The sequence below is a fragment of the Camelus bactrianus genome, chromosome 19, assembly GCF_048773025.1.
Source record: "Camelus bactrianus isolate YW-2024 breed Bactrian camel chromosome 19, ASM4877302v1, whole genome shotgun sequence".
Lineage (NCBI taxonomy): Eukaryota > Metazoa > Chordata > Mammalia > Artiodactyla > Camelidae > Camelus > Camelus bactrianus.
Genome location: NC_133557.1, coordinates 6,722,136 through 6,741,205, shown reverse-complemented (window position 1 = coordinate 6,741,205; position 19,070 = coordinate 6,722,136). Strand labels below are relative to the sequence as shown.

Sequence of the window (19,070 nt, the reverse complement as noted above, 5' to 3'; positions counted from 1 at the left end):
GAGGCCCACCCACAAGGGACATTTTTCAACACATAAACCTTTTAAAAGGTCAAGGTTTATTAAAGTATAACTTACATATGACAAAGTACAATTGGATTAGTTTTGACAAATGCACATAGTATTGGAACCACCACCACAGTGTAGGTAAAATTTTTCCATCACTCTAAAAACTTACATCAGGCTGCTTTGCAGCCGATATTCCTACCCCAGGCGTGAATTCTGCCGTCCAGTAATTGTAACTCACTAGAGTACAACACAGAAACCAGTCATTTAACCTACCAAACAAAATACAGTGAGAAAAAGGACTACAATAAGCAATTCTCGATATGCAGCATGTCAATCTGTGACCTTGTAGCACTATTACTTGGAACTTAGTTTAAGTCTTTCACAACAGCTGGGCCTTTTCACTTTCTCGGTTAACTCTAACATCCATGGAATTTAAGCCATCTTCATCCTTTAAGGGATTAAGTCCCAAGAAAGGCTACTTCCACTAGAGAAATTATATCTGCACATATTTCTTGGGCCCTATAACAGATCTATTAAAATTTCCAAGATTCCTGTACAAGGCTCTCTAGGCTAAAGAAAACACTGCTCTATAGCAATACTAGTTTTATAAAGCCCACAAAACTTTGGGTACATTAAGCTTCTGTAAAGTGTTAATTTAAAAAAAAAAAGACAAAATAATAAAATATGTAAGATTTGTTCTCCTTTTCATTTCCTGAGCTCGTCAGGATACCAGAGTAAGTTTGGCAAATGAACCCCCCAAAATATTTTGTAACCTGCTGTGTTTGGAATACTTTTTACTGCTATATCTAATGCCATGTATCAAGCTGCTCTAGACTGAGCAAATAAGAACATTTACATGAAAGTTGCTTTAACTGTGAATTCCCTAGGATACTTGCAACCATTGTGGTCTAAAAGAAGGCACTGTCCTGTGATGCTTGAAATTCAAATAACTTTTATTTAAACTGAAAACAAAACTGCATTTAGAGTCAGAATCCTTTTGTTTATAAAAATCATGAAGAGTATTTCTAGGTAAGGCAGAAGTACTTCTAGATTAAGACCATATTTGGCTTTGGACTTTATTCTTTAAACAAACTGTAGAGAATGGAGGAAAAACAAGGTTATTTACAGAGAATGTTATCTACATATGTACTCAGAGGTACAAAGAAGAGACTTAAGTATGTGCTGGTAGCTTAGGAGCAGTTCTCAAAGAGCTTAGTCTTATTTTCTTGGATTTTAAGAATGCCTAAGATCCTTCTTCATCCTCGATCTTGGGAGCCAAATAGTACTTTAAATGTCCCATATCAGCGATTTTATACTCTACAACTGAAAGAAAACAGGAACATAGTTAAATGACTGAGAAGTACCACACACACTATCTACAAAACAAGATTCAACAAACTATCTTACCAAGGGGTACATCTGCAGACATACTGAGTGTTACTGTAGGAGAGAGTGGAGTGGCTTTTGTAAAGAAGTTTAGGTACCTCAGTGCAAAAGTTAGCTGAACTGGCTCATTCATCTCTATGGTAACCTAAGGGAGAAAACAAAAGATCATACCAGATCATCAAGAAACTGCAACCCATTCGTTTCTAATGTGTATTTCTAACACAAAAAAACCTTTTATTGATTACTTTGGAGGGTGCTATGAAACTAATTTTGAAGACTAGTAAATAAAGAAAAAGCTTAAGTACTTAGCCTGCCTTTCCTATTTACACTGTATGTCAGGTGGTCAAATTATGTGATGAGAACTCTTTATGGAAATATTTCTAATAAATAAATCAGCTAATAAATAAAGGAATGAAATGCATTAGTATTACAATTCTGCAAACCCTAATGACTTAATGATCCTGACAAAAATTATTATGGCTGATAAAAATCCCTAAGATATCCAGATACCTCATGCCTCCTACTACATATCACCATCTATAAAATATTCTTGCGCTCTGGCCCTCAACACAAAGAAAACATCCTAAATACCATCAGCTTCTAAAGCTGCATCTACCAGAAAATATGGAGTAGAGGAACATATTAATTGACGTAGGGGATAGGAGACAAAATGCAGACTTTGGGGAACTTGATGACAAATGACTTAAGTTTTTTTAACAAACAAAATTTTAATGGAGAGGGGAAAAATGAAATTGGAGAGAGAACCAATGGATTGAAAGAAATTTAAGGAGTGTATCAATGAACTGCAATGTACGAACCTTATTACAATATTGATTCAAATAACCAAGGAAGTAGAACACTGAAACATTCCTTAATATCATAATTTTCTTACATGTCATAAAATGTTTATACCACAAATAAGATTAAAATATTTATGGATGAACTAATGTTTGAGATTAAGAACAAAAATCAAGATTGGCAGGGAAGTGAAATGTAATTTAGAAGATAAAAGGATTAGGCCCTGGATTTTTGAGATAAGTACATACTTGTACACACACACTAAAGTCTTCATTTAAAAGTTAATATAAGGATTCCACAAAAGCTCGTAATAGCTAGATTTTTCTCCCCAACTAGATCCTCCTGTTTAGTTGCTGTCCTATGCTCCACTATTTGGTAAAAAGAGTTAATACCTCCAGAAAGCTAATGGTTAGATGCCTAGCTTCCTATCCTACTCTTAGTCTATGTATGGGTTTTACATACAAACCCATTTTTCTGCAGTTTATAAAGGATGTACTGAATTTGCATTCCCTTCTCACAAATTTAAGCTCGTGGCACTTATAAATTACTTGCACATTTCAACAATGTCTTTCAGTTCTCACAAATTAGTTACTTTGAAAAGCAAATTTTGTCTATTCTTCTTTAGAGCTTTCTTTAATTTTAGCAGTTACCTTGCTACAGACTGAATGTGCTCCACCTCCTCCCCCAACCAAATTCCCAATGTGATGGTACTGGAGATGGGGCCTTTGGGAGGTGCTTCTGGTTACCAAGGCAGAGTCCTCATGAATGGAATTAGTGCTCTTAATAAAAGAGATCCCAGAGAACTCCCTTGTCCCTTCCATCAGGCATGAAGGCTGCAGTCTGTGAACCAAGAAGGTCCTTGTCAGACACCAAATCTGCCAGCTTCCCAGTCTCCAAAACTGTGAGAAATAAGTTTTCATTGTTTATAAGCCACTCAGTCTACGGTATTTTCTTATTGAAGCGTTAGTAGACTGAGACATAATCTGTTACTCTTCAAAGTATTCTGTTTACTTAAAAACTACTTACAGCTTCCTCCTCCTTATCAACATTACTTGTTTGTGACAACTTAATATTTCCATTTCCAAGTTCTCCACTTGCAGAAAATTTCACCCCATCTTTTGCACAGGAAATTACAACAGCATCTCCAATATGACTGAGATCTCGGCATATGCGTGCAAATTCACCAGAAGGCATCTTTACCACACAGCTATACTCTTGTTCCTATAAAACAAAGTTAAAAGTCAACTGCGGGAAATGAAAGATTTGGCACCCTCACTTTCTGCAGACTCAGCATCTAAACAAGACCTCAGAATTTAAGGTTTTCTGATTACTTTGAAATCCATTCATTGTATAATTTAACACTCTACCCACTCAAAAAATAAATGCAGATATAAGACAGGTCTAAGAATAATCATACTAAGAAAACAAATTAGAACTTAAACCTTTAACAGTGAATGCACTATTTAGGGAACGAGAATCTCACCCTACAGGGCTAAATCAAAAGGACAGCAGGATACGGCCTACAAAGGATGATGATGCAAACAGGCCTAACTGCTTTCCAAAACAAGAGGATATGATATTAGGCATTTTAAACATCCGAACACCTCTTCTCTCCTTTGATGCTGATAAACTTAACTGCTAAAATAGCTTTTAAGTCTACTCTTAATAAAAATCAACTATTCTAGAATTTAAAAAAAAGATGCAGGGAGGTTAATGCAAATATGTACTTGGCAGCAGTGAATTCAAACCAATACCGTAGTTTAATAAAATGACAAATGTCAGTCTAAATACTGCACTTCGGAACATGCATCAGCATGCAGGCAAAAAAAAAGTTGTTAGGAAGTAGGCTTTAAATTATATTATTATATTAACATATCTAATGTAACTATTATGACTGTACAGTATGCTCAATCAGAAACTTTTGATACTCACTGGAATTCCAAGCTGTTCAACATCTAAGTCCATTAACTTCATTTCATAGTCTGAAACCTTTTCTTGATCTACCAAAAGAAAGCAAATGGAGAAAAAAATAACTACAAGGTAAACCGTAAAACATTATCTTAAGTTTCTCTCAGCTTTGGGAAATACTGACACTAGCACAACTCAGTAGCAGGGTGTGACTTACTTGGAGCTTCAAATACTAGTGCCAAGGTGTCCGCATTATCTTCAGCCCTTAATGTAATGATGTCTTCATTGCCAGCACATTTTAGTATTTTCGACATGCTGGAACACAGAAGACACAGGGTTTAAAACCGACACCATCTTCTCAAGATTATTAGATTTCGAAGGCAATTAAAACGAGGAGTTACCAGTTCTAACCATGAGACCACCTGCTGAATAAGTGAGTCAGGGAATCGTACTGCAAGAGGATGTGTAAGCCGGTCCAGCCATTTTGGAATGCAATCTGGCGGTATTTATATTTAAACTAAAAAGCCCGCACACTACTACGCTGGATGTAAATAAAAAAGCTGTATTTTACGAATTGCAAATCCCTTAGTGGGTGAGTAAATTACTGGGCAGCGACGGTCTTTAGAAACCATCTAACATACCAATTAAAACACGATGCATGTAGTACAGGTAAGTATTTCTCAAAAGCTTTAAGATTTAAACATGTGTATGTACAAGATAGGTAGTGGTCAAAAAGTTGAAAGCCACTGCTCTGGATAAAATTTTCAAGTCCAGGATCTTAGGGGGCTCATCTCAACTCTGCAGAAATAAAATAAGCTATTGGCCCTATATAGGGTGGCATCACTAGGGGGAACATCATAAAGCGATAAATCAACTAGGACCAACGTTTCTCATCCAAGGCCACCTGCACGTAAGGCCCAAAGAGCTCTGCAACAGTCTTTTACTGGCCCCGCGGGGAAGCCTGTCATTTTCCCGCCACCACCCGCTTTGTGACTTTGGCGCGGAAAGAGCCGGTTCACGCTGCAGCCAGCGCGGGCTTTCAGAACCGCGCGCTCCAATGAGTCCCGCCCCCCGGCGCCACAGGCCAATGAGAAGGCGCAGATGGCCCACGCCAGCCAATGAGGGCCCGGCTCGGAGGCGCTCCCGCCAAGAGCCGCAGGTGGGGGTGGGTCAGGGCCCGGCTTTCCGCGGCTCCCGGGCTCACCTGGTGAGGTTCACGCCCATGGCCAAGTTACGGTCGCAGCGGTACGTGTCGAAGCCCTCGGAGCGCAGAGTGAGCTGCACCAAGGAGACATGGGACGAGTCCATGCTCTGCAGGTTCACACCACTCGAGCTGATGTCCCAGCAGGCCTCGTTGATGAGATCCTTAAGTGCCTCCAGCACCTTCTTCAGGATGGAACCTTGGACCAGGCGCGCCTCGAACATGGTGGCGGAGTCGCAGGGACGCGGGTACAAGCTGAGGGAAGGAAGAAGGTGTAGCCGGCTTAGCTTTCAGAGGATGTGAGCGAGCGGAGGAAGACCGCCAAGATAGCCTAAGCCGGAGAAATCCCACTACCAGCTCGCGCCGCCTGCAGCCGTTTAATACAGCAGCGTCAGGGACAGCGCGCTACGCCCCGCGCCCCTCGTGGAGACGTCACCACGCTGCCCCGCCCCGCTGCCTGGGCGGAGAGACGCAGAGCCAATCGTACTCCTGATCTGCACAAAGCCCGCCCCGCCCCCAACATCCATTGGAGGATGTGGGTGTGGGGGCGGGGCAGGAACGCTGAGCCTCCTGAGGGCCGGCTGGTGGGCGTCTGGGAGGACTTAGCACTTTTGTCAGGTTCCGGAACCTAGATGCTGGACATGTCCGGGCGAGCCCAGGCTGGGGGTCGCTGATCTATGGCTTTGTAGTGCCTCCTCAACAGCTTGATGGGTAGGAAGTTTTCAGCCATGAAACTGAAAGTGAAACGCAGATCCAACCTACTAGGAGGAAAAGCCATCTTGTAACCTAAAGAATATAGCTGCTTTAAGTGTGCACTTTATTTTTGCTATTATAGAGGCGCTCCTAAAAGTCAAACGACAAGGAGGTATACAGTTGTGGTTTTATAAAAAAGTTGTCTTGGCTCCCCACCACCACCTCTTACCACATACACACACCAGACTGGTATCGTTTACCGTATAAAACTTTTTAAGCTTTTTCCCCCTATGCAAATGTACATTAAAAAATGGGTTTATACCGTAAACACTTATGCAAAGTATTTAATAAAGTATGTTTAATTTTATGCCTTTTCTATACCAGCACCTCTTAAAAAGATGGCGTAATAGCCTACGTATGTAACCCACTTACCAGTTTCTTGTAATTTCGGCAACTCCTTGCAGTAGTAGTGTTGGATCTAAGAGCATGCATATTAAAATGTTGATAAATGTTATTAAATTGACTTATAAAAGTTTGCAATTTACCTTCCAGCTAAGACTATAAGCATGCTCATTTCTCCTCATTTTTTTAACTATAGATATTAACAGTCTCATTTGTCCATTTTTGTGAAAGTTTCAATTTGCATATTAAAAATTGGTACAGGTTGGATATCCTTCATATATTTCTTGACCTTTGCATGTTCATATTTTTCTATTAATATATTTTCTGTTTCCTATTGATTAAAAGGAGCACTTTATATATTAATCATTTCGTTATTATAAATATCCCCCCTTCATTGTTTCTTTTTACCTTTGTTTACAGCATTTTTCTTTAGTTGCTTCTAATACTTTATTTTGGCCTTGTAGAATTCTTTAGTTTTCTACCATGTATCTAGGTATGGATTTAGTTTTATTTATCCTGCTCAGGGAATTCTGTGTTCCAGAATCAGAAGATTCATGTGTTTCATCAAGTCTAGAATATTGTCAACAATTATGGCTTCAAAAGTTGCCTTTCCCTACTCTTCTCTCTAGCATTTCTGTTAGCTGTATCTGTTTCACTGAATTTAACATACATTCAGTTGTAAGATGCCCCATAATTTTATGTAGCACAAGAAAGAAAATAAAATGTCAAACTCATAATTATTGAAAGAACTGTTAGCCTTTTAAAAACATTTGTATCATATATCACTCTTGTACATAATAAATGTACACTATATATATTGGTTAAGGCATTCCTAATATTACTTTACATTCAGTTTCTCACTCAGTTGCTGATGCTGCTGTTTTTCCATGTATCATACTCCATTGTCAAGGGTGTGGATGATGCTTCATTCTTAAAAGTGCTACTCTGCTGTCAAGAATTTTCTCCAAGTCTCTGCTATCCATTTGTAAATTTTGATACTGGCACTTTCTTGCTTTATGTATGATCAAGTATCCTTTTGCATACATCTTAATATCATAACACAACAGTTTCATCTATTTATGGGTATTTTCTTTTCTAGGTCCCTTAAGTGTTTCAGTTCCTTTGCAAAATGGAATGTGTTGATTCCTCCACTGAGGACCATTTGCTTCACTAATAACGAATGTGTACTCTGCTACTCTGTTTCTGTGCTTTCTGCTTACATAATAACATTTTAGTTTAATGCCAAATCAAAGTGTTATTGATTTGAAGTCATTTTAAATGGCAATTAAACTCCAGCCATGTGCTACCCATAATGCATTTGATCAGTTGAAATGAGGATGTAAGAATGGTTATAACCTGTGGTCAGAGAAGGACTTTCTGAGGCAAAGTAGCATTTTGCCAGAGAAGCCAGCTCTTTGGAACATGCAATAAAGAGGATTCTAGGCAAAGAATAACATGTTTAAAAAGAACAGCATGCTTAGAACATGTTCAGATAGTAGTTTGTTTTAGAATGCAAAGCTTTTTTTTTTTTTTAATGGAGGTACTGGGGATTGAACCCAGGATCTGCTGCATGCTAAGCATGTGCCCTATCACTGAGCTATTTCCCTCCCCCAGTAAAAAAATAAGTATTTTCCCTCAGTTTTATTGAGATGTAATTGACATAATAGAACTCAAAGATTGGTGTGTCTGGAATAGACTGAACAATGGAAAGAGTGGTGTAAGGTGAAGTTGCAAAGAGGCAGGGGTGAGATCTTATAGCACTTTACAAGCCTTCTATAAGTGAAAGGGAAAGTTATGAAAGAAGGTCTTTGACATGAGACAATTTATGCTTTAAGAGGATCACTTTAACACCTGGTAAAGATGCTATTCCAATCAGAGAGACAAAGAATGAATGAAGTAAATTATGATCAAATTGTTAAAGAGAAAAGTCAGATTATGAAACAGTATAAACAACAGTATCCCAATTTTCTAAAATATTTTATCTGGGTGTAAGTGCACAGAAAATAGAATAAAAAGGCAATAATATAAATATTAACAGTAATTATCTGTGGCTGTTACCACAAATGGTCTTAATATATTTTGTTATGCTTTTCTGCATTTTCCACACTTTCTTCATCAAACATGTATTGTTGATCAGAAAATGTGAATGCATGTTGGGAGAGAAAAGTGCTATAAACTATTTAATATAATTTCTGGCAAATTTCTTTACAGGCAATATCATATATGAAAGTGAGTCTCAATCTTGGTTGCACATTAGACTCACCTGGGGAGCTTAAGAAACCAAAACAAAAAAGCCTATTTCCTCTAGGTTCCATCTCTAGAGATTCTTATTTGGTTGGTCTAGGAGGGGCCCTTCATTAGCATTTTCCAAAGTTCCTCGGGTAGCTCTAACAAATAATCAGGGCTGAAAAGTACTGTTTCAGCATGTATGATCAATTGATGAATATTTATGCTTAAACCCACCTGCACCCCCATGTAGACTATCGGTTTGAAAAAATAAGACCTATGGTGTGTCAGAGAGAAGATTGACATAGTTTAGATGGACTGTCTAATAATCTAATAGGTCTATAAGTTTGTAGGCGTGCAGGATTTGCATTTTTGAAACTCTAAGAAGTTTGACAGTTCTGCATGGCTCATTCTCAATTCCATTTTGAATTAAACAATAAAAAGTTTCAGCTATCTGAGAATACTTGGCACACTAAAAACTAGAAAGGCAATATAAAGGACAAGGAAAGAGCAGATCAAGTGTGTTGTTTATGGACAATTTTTTAAATAAAGAATTAATTGATTGACAGTTCTTCCCCTCTTAAGACAGGAAAAACAGTATTCAGGGAACTGAAGAATTTTCTTGTCATTTGTACCATGCAGTTTTCAAATTATCAAGAAGGTGGAAGATATTTTTATTACAGAATGATAATAATTATAGCAATAGCTGCCAACTTATACTGAGCTCACAGCCTGCACACTTCGGGGGACTAAAAATCTCATGCTACTTACCTGTAATAATGGAATAAAATAATGGAAGTTGCACAATAAAGAAGTGCAATGAAAAGAAGTCACCATATACAAGAATCACAAGCCTGGAAGAAACGACCCTTGAGGAAAGAGCTATAATGAGGAATAGAGAAAAATCAGGGATAGAGGAGGACGAATATAAGGTAACGTAAAGGAAGAAAGTTCTTTGGGCTGGAGGTGGGGGGAGACTTGTTACTTTTAATTTCTTTCTACAGTTGAGGGAGAGGCCCTAAAGCTGGCCTAAACATGTGTTAGCATAACTTCCAGAAGTCTGAATACCTGATCCCTATCCACCACAGTACTCACTTCAGAATTGTACCTGGTCTGGGTTCCGTTAGCTTGGGAGCGCTGAGTGTGATAAGAAGTTGGTTTCAGCTAAACTGTAAGGAGTTATCTACCCTAGTAATTATACTGTGCGTTCTGAAACTCTGATCTACAAACACTGGTTCTCCAGCCTCCTTTATGTTAGACTGGGTTTTAAAGCGAGCAGGTGACCTTCCAGGAGGACTGATGTGATACTAACACAGATGTGACCTTTCACAATTAAGTTTCCTATGGGTGAGAAATCTGGAGCCTGGGCGCCGCCGCCGCCTCTCGGCACACAGCAACCTGTTACCTCTAGGACCCAGGGCGCCAGCGCCAGAGCGCCCATTGGCTAGTATCCCTCGGGACAGCACGCCTTCTCCCGCCCCCCATGCTGCCACCCAACGCACTCCCTAACACTCCGCTCCGCTTGCCCCGCCCCCCGCCCCGCCTCCCTGATGGATTCGCGCCATTGGTGGATCTCCGGGGCCGAGATGGCGGCGGTGCGCGTGCGCGCTCACTCCGGGGCCCTCCGGGTAGTAGGAGCAAGGGCCCGGCCGGGGCTGCTGGAGGCCGATCGGGCTCCGCCCGGGTGAAAGGGCGGCGGCGGCAGTGGGCGGGACCGAGTTCCTGGGCTGACGGCCGGGCTGCTGTGGGCTAGCGAGCCGCCGCGGAACTGCGCACCGCTCAGGCGAGGCGGGGCTGGCCGAGCGGAGTCCGCGCGCGGTCGCACTGAGCTGCCGGCCCCCGCGGCTGCGCTACCCGCCCGGGACGACGAAGCGCCGGTGTCTCCAGCATGACGGAGTTAAGGCAGAGGGTGGCCCGCGAGCCGGACGCGCCGCCGGAGGACAAGGTAGCGGCGGCATCGGGTGGGCGCGGCCGTGGCAGCGGCGCCCCCGGGACATCCGTAGGGGGTCGAGCACAGAGGGGTCGTCTGGCCATCTGACTCTTTGGCGAGGCCGCCGGCGGCACCCGGCCTGGTCGGCGCGGAGGGTCCTCGGGTGCGGGGGACCCAGCGAAGCGCGCAGCAGGGTTCAGCAGGTCGGGGTCCCGGGGACAGGGCTCTTGGGGTCCCGTCGGGGGTGGTATCTCTGGGATGCAGAAGAGAGGGCGCGGAGGGTTGCGCACGTCCGCCTGCCTCGCAGGGCAGGTTGGGTGGTCCCCCTCCAGTCCTCCACCTCCCCGAGGCCTTCCTGGGTGTGAAGACGTCGAGACCCCGGAAAGACTCCTCTAAGCAGGACTTCGGCTCTCTGCTCTCCTTTAAAATGTTATGGGATGGCAGGGGGGAAGATGTGTCAAGACAAGGCCATCGTTTTTGCCTGTTAGGAAATTTAAACCCCTTCTCAAAAGTTAAATCTGTTGGCCTTAAGCAGAGAAGTCTCTTAACTCATGCCGTCAGCAGGTGTTGGAGGGTATATTCCCAGTAGGTGGGCTTGTTTCCTGCTTCAAATGTGGGCGTTGATGGGGTAGAGGAGGAGGGTATAAAAGAGGCCATCATGGCCGGGACTTAGCTGGTTGGGGGCTGAGGAGTGAGGGAGGGGTGTAGACTCCTTTGACTGAAGTGAAAGGTTAGTGTAGGGGAGTTGAGGAAGGTGAAGAGTGGTTCTTTGATTGTGGACGTTGAATGACAGCATACACGTCGTGGTAGTATTTGGAGCTTGGAGTTAGCAGTGGTCAGGAGTAGTGTATTTGGTAAATTGATCTAACAGTGATGTGCAGAATAGACTGAGGGAGTCTGGACCGGAATGAAAGAGACTGCTTAACTCGCGGGCTGCCAACGGGTGACCTGCAGATGTTTTCTTTAGTCCGTACCTTGCGTTAGAAACCGGCCCATTTCTCCCGACAATCTGAATTTCCAGTTGAATCATTGGAAGATCTGCTATCGCATTCCCATCTGATTAACGTTTGGCAGGGCTGAAGAACAGCTGTTCCCACCAATCCCCATTGCCCTACACCAGGCCCATGCACCCGTTTATGTAGCTTACTGTTTTTGACAAGTGGAGGAAAGGAATACTGGGGAGATACTAGGAAGGAAGGAAGGAAAAAAACCCCACAAGATTTGGTGTCAGGATGTCGACAGAGCAGTTATACTAGGAGTAATGTCTTGGGTGAAAGATACTGGGACTTTAAGTAGGTGTGTTGTTATGAGAGTGAACACTTTCCAAGAAGAATTCTCCATACTGATTTTTAAAATGTGTTTTGGAGAAAATGTAGGGCTTGGGTGCAAGTTTAGGAGTCACTTGCAGACACAAGTACTTTGAAGTCTCTACTCTTCCCACTAAATATCGTAGTTCGGCCTGGGAGCACTCTGTCCCCACCCTGCATATGCCTGTTGGTGAGCTTTCAGATATTTGGAGGCTTGGCATCCCTGTAGGAGGGTGAGAGATCAAATTTGATCTTTCTAGGGCTTTGTGGGTTTAGAAGGTGTGAGAAGAGCAAGAAGAAAAGAACTCATGACACCTAGTGGGTTATGTTTTTGAAAAACTATTTGTGATAATTAGAATGGTAAAAACAAACAAACCCACACACCCCAAAGCCATGAGTTTAGAAACATAGTTTCTACCTTCTCCATCCAACTACTTGGATCCATCTCCTAGACGAAAGTGCCGATTGGTTCTTAAATACTTTCCCATCTCCTGTTTTAGGTAAGGAGGATATGAGAAGCTGTTCAGCTAAAGGTATCTTTTTTTTTTTTTTTTCCCCACAACCATGGTCAAACTGCTTATATGACGGGATGCCTGGAGCTCTGAGGTTCACCAAGTGCTTGTTGCTCCCTAAACACACAGCAGCACTGCATCCTGTTAAAAGCCTGATGTAGTAGTCCATTTGTTCAGAATAAAGCAGTTGGCCCCTCACTCCATTGGTTTAATATTTCTGAATTATTATGCATCAGATTTTTAAGAATAAAAGTACATTTTAAGAACTGTGAAATGCTTTATTTGGTTTTGATGAATGCATATAGATTTTTAAATTTTTTGGTTTATACTATTTCATAGTTCGAAAAACTACATGATTCTGGCTTTGCTCATGTTCTTGGATTACAACTTTAAAAAGTTAGAAACAGTAGAACAAGGATATCTTTTTAGGGAAATAAATGGTGAAATGGGAATTTTCTTATTTCATAGTAGAAGAATTCAGAAAACAGTATCAGGTCAATTCGCTAAAAGAACTGGAACAAATTCAAAAGATTTTTTAAAATGTTACAGTTGCTTAACTTGTGGCAAAATGTCTTGTAAATAAGCAGATAGTTGTTATTTTTAAAATAATCTGGGGAATGTGCTTATTATAAAAGTCAGAGGTATTTTGTTATATTTAGCATCCTAGAATGGAATTGTCAAAGCCAATTGCTAATAAAGGAAATGTTTTCTTCTGGGAACCGTGCTTATAATTTTAAGGTCCCAAAGCACAGTATTGTTGCCAAACTAAGAAACTTGGAATTTAAGCTTTGGGAATGATCTTCCCACCCATCCATGTTTTTCCAAGGGAGCTTAGGAAAGAAAGGGGTGAAATGTAGGCCAAAAGATTTGGCATCTTAAAATTTATGATTGGGTTGGCATTTTAGGAGACTGTTTTGGAGGTTAGGATGAACGTTCTGGGGTTTTCGTCTGTACTTAGATGCTGGAGTGCTATTTAAATTAGAGCTTTACTCATTTCAAGGCCTTCTTTCTAGATCAGTGGAATCAGTACAGAGAGGAAATAGTGACATTTAGAAAGGGGAGTTTAAATTCTGACGATGATGGTTTTTAAGAGCAGGACTTGAGAATCAGCTACGTCTGTCTTGAGCCTGAACTCTGCCACTTACCAGCTGTGTCACTTTGAGCAAATCACTTAACTTGTATAGAAGCCTCAGCCATCTTTACAACAGGGGTGATAAAAAAAAATAGCGTGTGCTTCAGAGGATATTCATGTGAATGAAATGAGTGTGCATGTTACAAATCTAGGGCAGGAGTGGTCACATTGTAATGATGTGTTAGCTTTGTGTCTCTGGTAGAAATACAGTTTTATAAAAAAAAAAAACCTTTAATATTCACACCTTCCACTCTTGGAAGATTTAATCATCAATCAAGTTATAATTGTCTGGAGTAGTCTTTTTCTATTTAGCCCCTTTTAAGGAAAGTTTTATAGACAGCTTAGCCTTCTATGACTTATTTTTTCAGTTCATTTTCTTGCTGAATTTTTCTGTGCTCAGAATCACAGTCAAGCTTTGGCTGTAGAATGAACATCTGTGCATGTTTTCCTTCACAGCATTAGGTATAATATATTTTAGGATAGTGGTGAATAATTAAAAATGGTTTTCTGGTAGACTTTAAGAGTGAACTACTGAAATAATGAAATCTTACTTCAGTGCTATGACTACAGCTGTAGGAGAAATGCCTTATTTCTTTCAAACTTTTTTTTCTTTTTCACATTGAGAAAGAATTTGGGTATTGAAAACTCTATCCTTAACATGGTTCCCGGACTTAAATACAGAGAAAAATGAAAGATTGATTTGTTGTGTAATCCAGCCTTTTAAATTGATTATTTCTGTTGCTCAAACAGTATAATTTTATTTTAAAAACTCAATTATTTCCTGACTTATGACTACTTAAAATTAGTTTTCTTAAAAAGCTAACTGAAAATGTTCTGTGTTTGCATAAATTTTTGTGATATTTCATTAGCATTTAACATCTTTTAAAAATAGTAAATTGCTCTTGTCAGATATTAGTACTAGAAGGGGTTTTAGGGATTATTTTATAGCAGAGGATGCCTTAGCCCAGAGCATTTGTTACTTGCTCAAGGTCATACAGCTGGTTAGATGCAGAGTGGTTGATAGTATGAAGGTTTCTAATCCAGTTTTATTCATTATGTTGCATAATATTGCCTTCAAGGATACAGACTTCATTTACAGACTTTAAAAGCTGCATTGATTGAGTTTGATAGGAAAAAAATGCCCTAGTATCACCCGTTTTTCTTATGTGGCTACAAAATCAGAAAACTAACAAAATAAATCTTTCAAAATGTCATATGTATATATGTATATATACACACATGTATATATATTTATGTATATAAATATAAAAATTCTCAGGTAGTGAATGTGAGAATCTGAGAAAAATTCTTTTTTTGGTAGACAAGGTTGATTAGGTCCAGTTTTCCTGGTTATTGAAAAATGGGTGATTTATGTATTTTAAGCCCATCCCTGGGAGCAGCCACTTGGGTGTATTTGAAAGGAGCTTGTAGCAAGGTGTGGGCTCCTTTCAGTTGCATGGGAGGCCGCTTGGAATAACTGCCTCCTGGTTGATGACTCTTAGTGTGAGAACTGTCTGCTTTAGCAATAAGCCGTCGTTCCGTATTCAGCACACTTTCTTTTGAGACTGTTCCCTGAATCCAAAGCCTGCTGTATACAGTCTCAGTTGCCCTGAGGGAGGGCTGGTGTCTGTGTTCATGAGGAAAATGTCCAGGATTTTATATCAGTTTGGGCTCCAGATAATCCATTCTTTCGCCACTGATTTGAAGAAATGCTGTAATTTTGAGTGCATCTGGGAAACTTGAAGTGACTTGTACCAATGTCACAGTGCAAATAATCACTCTTTGAACTGTTTGAAAAAGATGTGCATCAATATTTCTGATTTGTGTACCCTGCTGTGTTTTCTAGGATCCACCTAGGAGGAGGGAAGTGAACTCCTTAGCCTTCCGGGGCAGCTGTCCTGCACACAGCTCCCTAAGCTGCTCACTGTGCTGGGACAGCCTCCCCCGCCTTCCTGAGTGGCGCTGGGGGTGGTGAAGCACAGCCTTTCACTTACACACTACCTCTGGCTTGGCAAAGAGACCCTGGCTCTTGACTGTTAGTTTTGCTGGGGTCTTGTTGGAGGAATGCTAGTTCTTGCCTTCCAAGCCTTTGCCACCAATGGCTGCCAGGTGGGGACAGTGGCGCAGCTCGCCCTGCCAGTCCCGATCTTTGTTCTCTTGCTGTTTGCCCCAACAGTGGGGATGACATAGGGCCCACTGTTAAGTGACCTTTTAAAGAAAGTTAAACTGTATTATGCTGTTTTGACTAGACAGGGCATGCGTGGTTTAGAATTTGAAAGGTGCAGAGTGTACACGGTGAATGCCTCCTCCTCCTCCCTGGTTCCCCTCCCTGGAAACGGCCCCTCCTGCCAGTTCATCGTGTGCACGTGTGCCCGCTGTTGGTGCAGAAGGACCTGAACTGTCCTTTTGATTTGTTGTCCTTTTGGTATTAGCTCTTTTGTATTAGAGTCACCACAAGGCCAGCCTGGGGCTTCTCTGTGAAGACTTCACTGCGTTTTTGAAAGAGCCCTTGAGATCTGGGATTTACTGGCAATACTCTGCTCTTGAGTCCCTGAACTTGAGAGGGCGTCTGTCATTGACCCAGATCCCTTAGTGGGTGACTCTCAGAGCCTTGTCCTCACAGGCTGTGTCCTGCTAGTCCCGTGGTTTCAGTGATCTAAAGGAAATTCCGAAGTGTATGTTCCTCAGTCAACACAAATTTACTTGGTCTCAAATCTGACTTTTCTCATTTTAGATGTTGACCTGCCTCCTCTCTGCTCTGCTCCAGCTTGAAATCCATTAGTCTCTGCTCCCTCGTCTAGTCCAGGTCATCAGGTGTTACCTGGATTCCTTATCTGTGTTGCTTTTGCGTATTTCGGGTTCAGGACTTGATGCCTGAACTACTGTAAACCCTTCTGAGTGAGCTTCGTCCCTCTAGGACTGGCTCTCAGCCCTTTCTAGCCTACCTGACCTTTCTTTGAACAGCTCTGAAACCACCCTATGAATTACAGAAAGAAAAAAAAAAGTGATTCTGTCCCCTTTTCCAGATCTCTTAAATTTGGTTCTTTATGGCCCCCTCTCTTAACCAGCCCCTCTTCCTGCTTGGTGCCTCTGTGACGTGGATCTCGGCTCTTGGTATTTCCAACCCTAGGAAACGTGCTCATTTTCTGTTAGCCTTTCCCCCATCTCTTACCTATTTAAATACTATTTTCTCAAACCCATTTTAGATCTTCCCCATCTCAGTACTTCATCAGGCATGTGTGTATTGTAGAAGTCACAGAAATGTGTACATATGAGAATGAAATCCATCTACAGTCCCACCATTCAGAGAAACCACCATTGTCCAAATGCATAGCCCTCCTGTGCTTGTTACTACTGGTGGCTGTAGTGGTAGCTGCCATGGGTGATCTGACAGGTTGCCTTCTTATGCTGTCAGAAGCATTTACACACATTGTTAAAAGTTTATAAAGGTTCTCTGCAAACAGTATTTCAAACTCTTTTTTATTATGAAAGAAATAGATGAAAATAAGAGATATTTGTAAAAGCACCAAGAAGAAATCTCCTTAACCCTGCTACTCAGATAACCACTGTTAATGTTTCTTTTTATATACATTTTGTACATTCTTGCACATTTTTAACTTAATTATGTGCCCTAGACATTGTTCAGGTCTTTAAACAGTTTAAATCATTTTTAGTGGCTGTGTGTCATTTAGTTGACACTGTACCTGAACTTATTGAACCAACCAGGCATTTCAGTATTTTGTTGCTGTAAGCCAACTGTAGGAAATACCCACGTTGAAAAACAGTAACAACTTTGTGCACATGCATATCCTTAGATAAATTCTATGTTTAGAACTGCCAACTCAGAAAGGGATATAGGCGGAGGGCATAGCTCAGTGGTAGAGTGCATGCCCAGCATGTATGAGGTCCTGGGTTCAATCCCCAGTACCTCCACTGAAAAAAAAAAACACCTAATTACTCCCCTTCCCCCAAAAGGGATATACATTGTTTAAGCTTTTGATACAAATAATGTATTTTATTCCCACAGTATATTTGTCATCATCAAAACTGTATTGAGAGTGTTTGACCTTGTGATCTCTCCTCTCCAGAGAGGAATACTGAATATTCACTTGTTTCATAATCTTGGGAGAGGCATTTCGGCCCAGTGGTTACAAACACAGATTCTGGAGTTGGATGGCTTGGTTTATTACTTTGCTCTACCACCGATTTGCTTCGGTTTCTCATCTGAACAGTGGGGCTTAGAATGGGGTTGTTCTGAGGCATTATCACTTGCACCCTATACGAACTGTCCCTTAGAGTAACCAAATAGTTGGTTAGAAGCTTCTCTTTATGGAATAATTGAAAAAGGAGTGATGGAATTTGAATGTTAATCTTTTTACACCCCATTGGATTATTTAGAAGAAGGCAGTAACCATCAGTGCTACTACGGACAACCAGATATTGTGTACCTGATGGAAGTAGAGTACAATGCTACTGATAGAGGAATCTTGTCAAAAAATCATACCCAGGACTCTTCAAGACCATAGTTCTAAGTGCTAGTTTACAGGAAATTCAAGGGACAATGAGAAACAATACTGAACAAATGACTTGATTGCTTTAGAAAATAAATGGCAAGGAGACATTCTGCCTTTCTTTAAAAAAAAAAAAAAAAAAGAAGAGAGGGAGGAAGCAATAGACATATGGAGGGTAAAATTACAAATTAATAGACTTAAGGCATATGGATGATTTCTAGCCCTTATCTGGATCCTGGTTCAAACTGCTATAAAGAGAAAAAATTGAAACTACTGGGTAAATTTGAATATTGGATGTTTAATGTAAAGGAATTGCTAATTTTTCAGGTGTGGTAATGTAATGATATGGTGATGTTTAAAAGTCCCTATAAGAAAGCACTGACTCTAAAGAAAACAATTGATGAATCGAACTACGTTAAAATTAAGAACATCTGTTTACTGAGCTATTAAAGAGAGTGAGGAGGAAGGCCACAGGCAATGAGAGGATATTTATAAATGTCTGACATAGGACTCATATCCAGAATCTATAAATAATTCCTACAAAATGAGTATAAAAAAGACAACTCAGTAGAAAAATGGGCACTTTAGATGGTCAATAAATGTGTCCAACATCATTAGTCATCAGGAAAATCAAAGCAAAACTCACAAGATACCACTATATACCCACCAGAATGGCTAAAATTAAAAAGACTGAAAGTACTAAGAGTTGACAAATGTGTGGGGCAAATGGAACCTTCATATACTGTTTGTGGGAGTATGAATTGGTACAATCACTCTGGAAAACTGACAGTATTTACTGAAGCTAAATATATGCAAACCTTATGATCTGGTGGTTCCACTCCTAGGTGATTGCTCAATAGACATCTACACATATGTTCACGAAAAGACAAGTTCTAAATTCTTTTTTGGGAGCAGAGGGGAGGTAATAGGTTTGTTTGTTTATTTATTTATTTAACAGAGGTACTGGGAATTGAACCCAGGACCTCATGCATGCTAAGTGCGCATTCTACCACGGACCTATACCCTCCCCGCTAAAAGACAAGTTCTAGAATATTAAA

General features: G+C 40.8%; 2 protein-coding genes across 2 annotated transcripts in view; one reads left to right on the top strand and one right to left on the bottom strand.

The window, feature by feature from the left end:
* Nucleotides 1-941: 941 nt before the first annotated feature.
* On the bottom strand, nucleotides 942-5,726 carry PCNA (proliferating cell nuclear antigen). Its single transcript, XM_010972726.3, has 6 exons — nucleotides 5,303-5,726; nucleotides 4,316-4,413; nucleotides 4,123-4,190; nucleotides 3,217-3,411; nucleotides 1,414-1,537; nucleotides 942-1,329 (listed from the first exon to the last, which is right to left on the bottom strand). Exons 1-6 carry the CDS (start codon nucleotides 5,521-5,523, stop codon nucleotides 1,250-1,252), a joined length of 786 nt encoding a protein of 261 aa, XP_010971028.2. The 5' UTR covers nucleotides 5,524-5,726; the 3' UTR covers nucleotides 942-1,249.
* A 4,511-nt stretch (nucleotides 5,727-10,237) lies between these two features.
* Nucleotides 10,238-19,070, top strand: part of CDS2 (CDP-diacylglycerol synthase 2) — a 46,462-nt gene continuing 37,629 nt past the window's right edge. Inside the window, exon 1 of the mRNA XM_074346953.1 lies at nucleotides 10,238-10,565. Within this exon, the coding sequence (XP_074203054.1) occupies nucleotides 10,509-10,565 (57 nt within the window). The 5' untranslated portion in view covers nucleotides 10,238-10,508. The remainder of the gene's footprint in view (nucleotides 10,566-19,070) is intronic.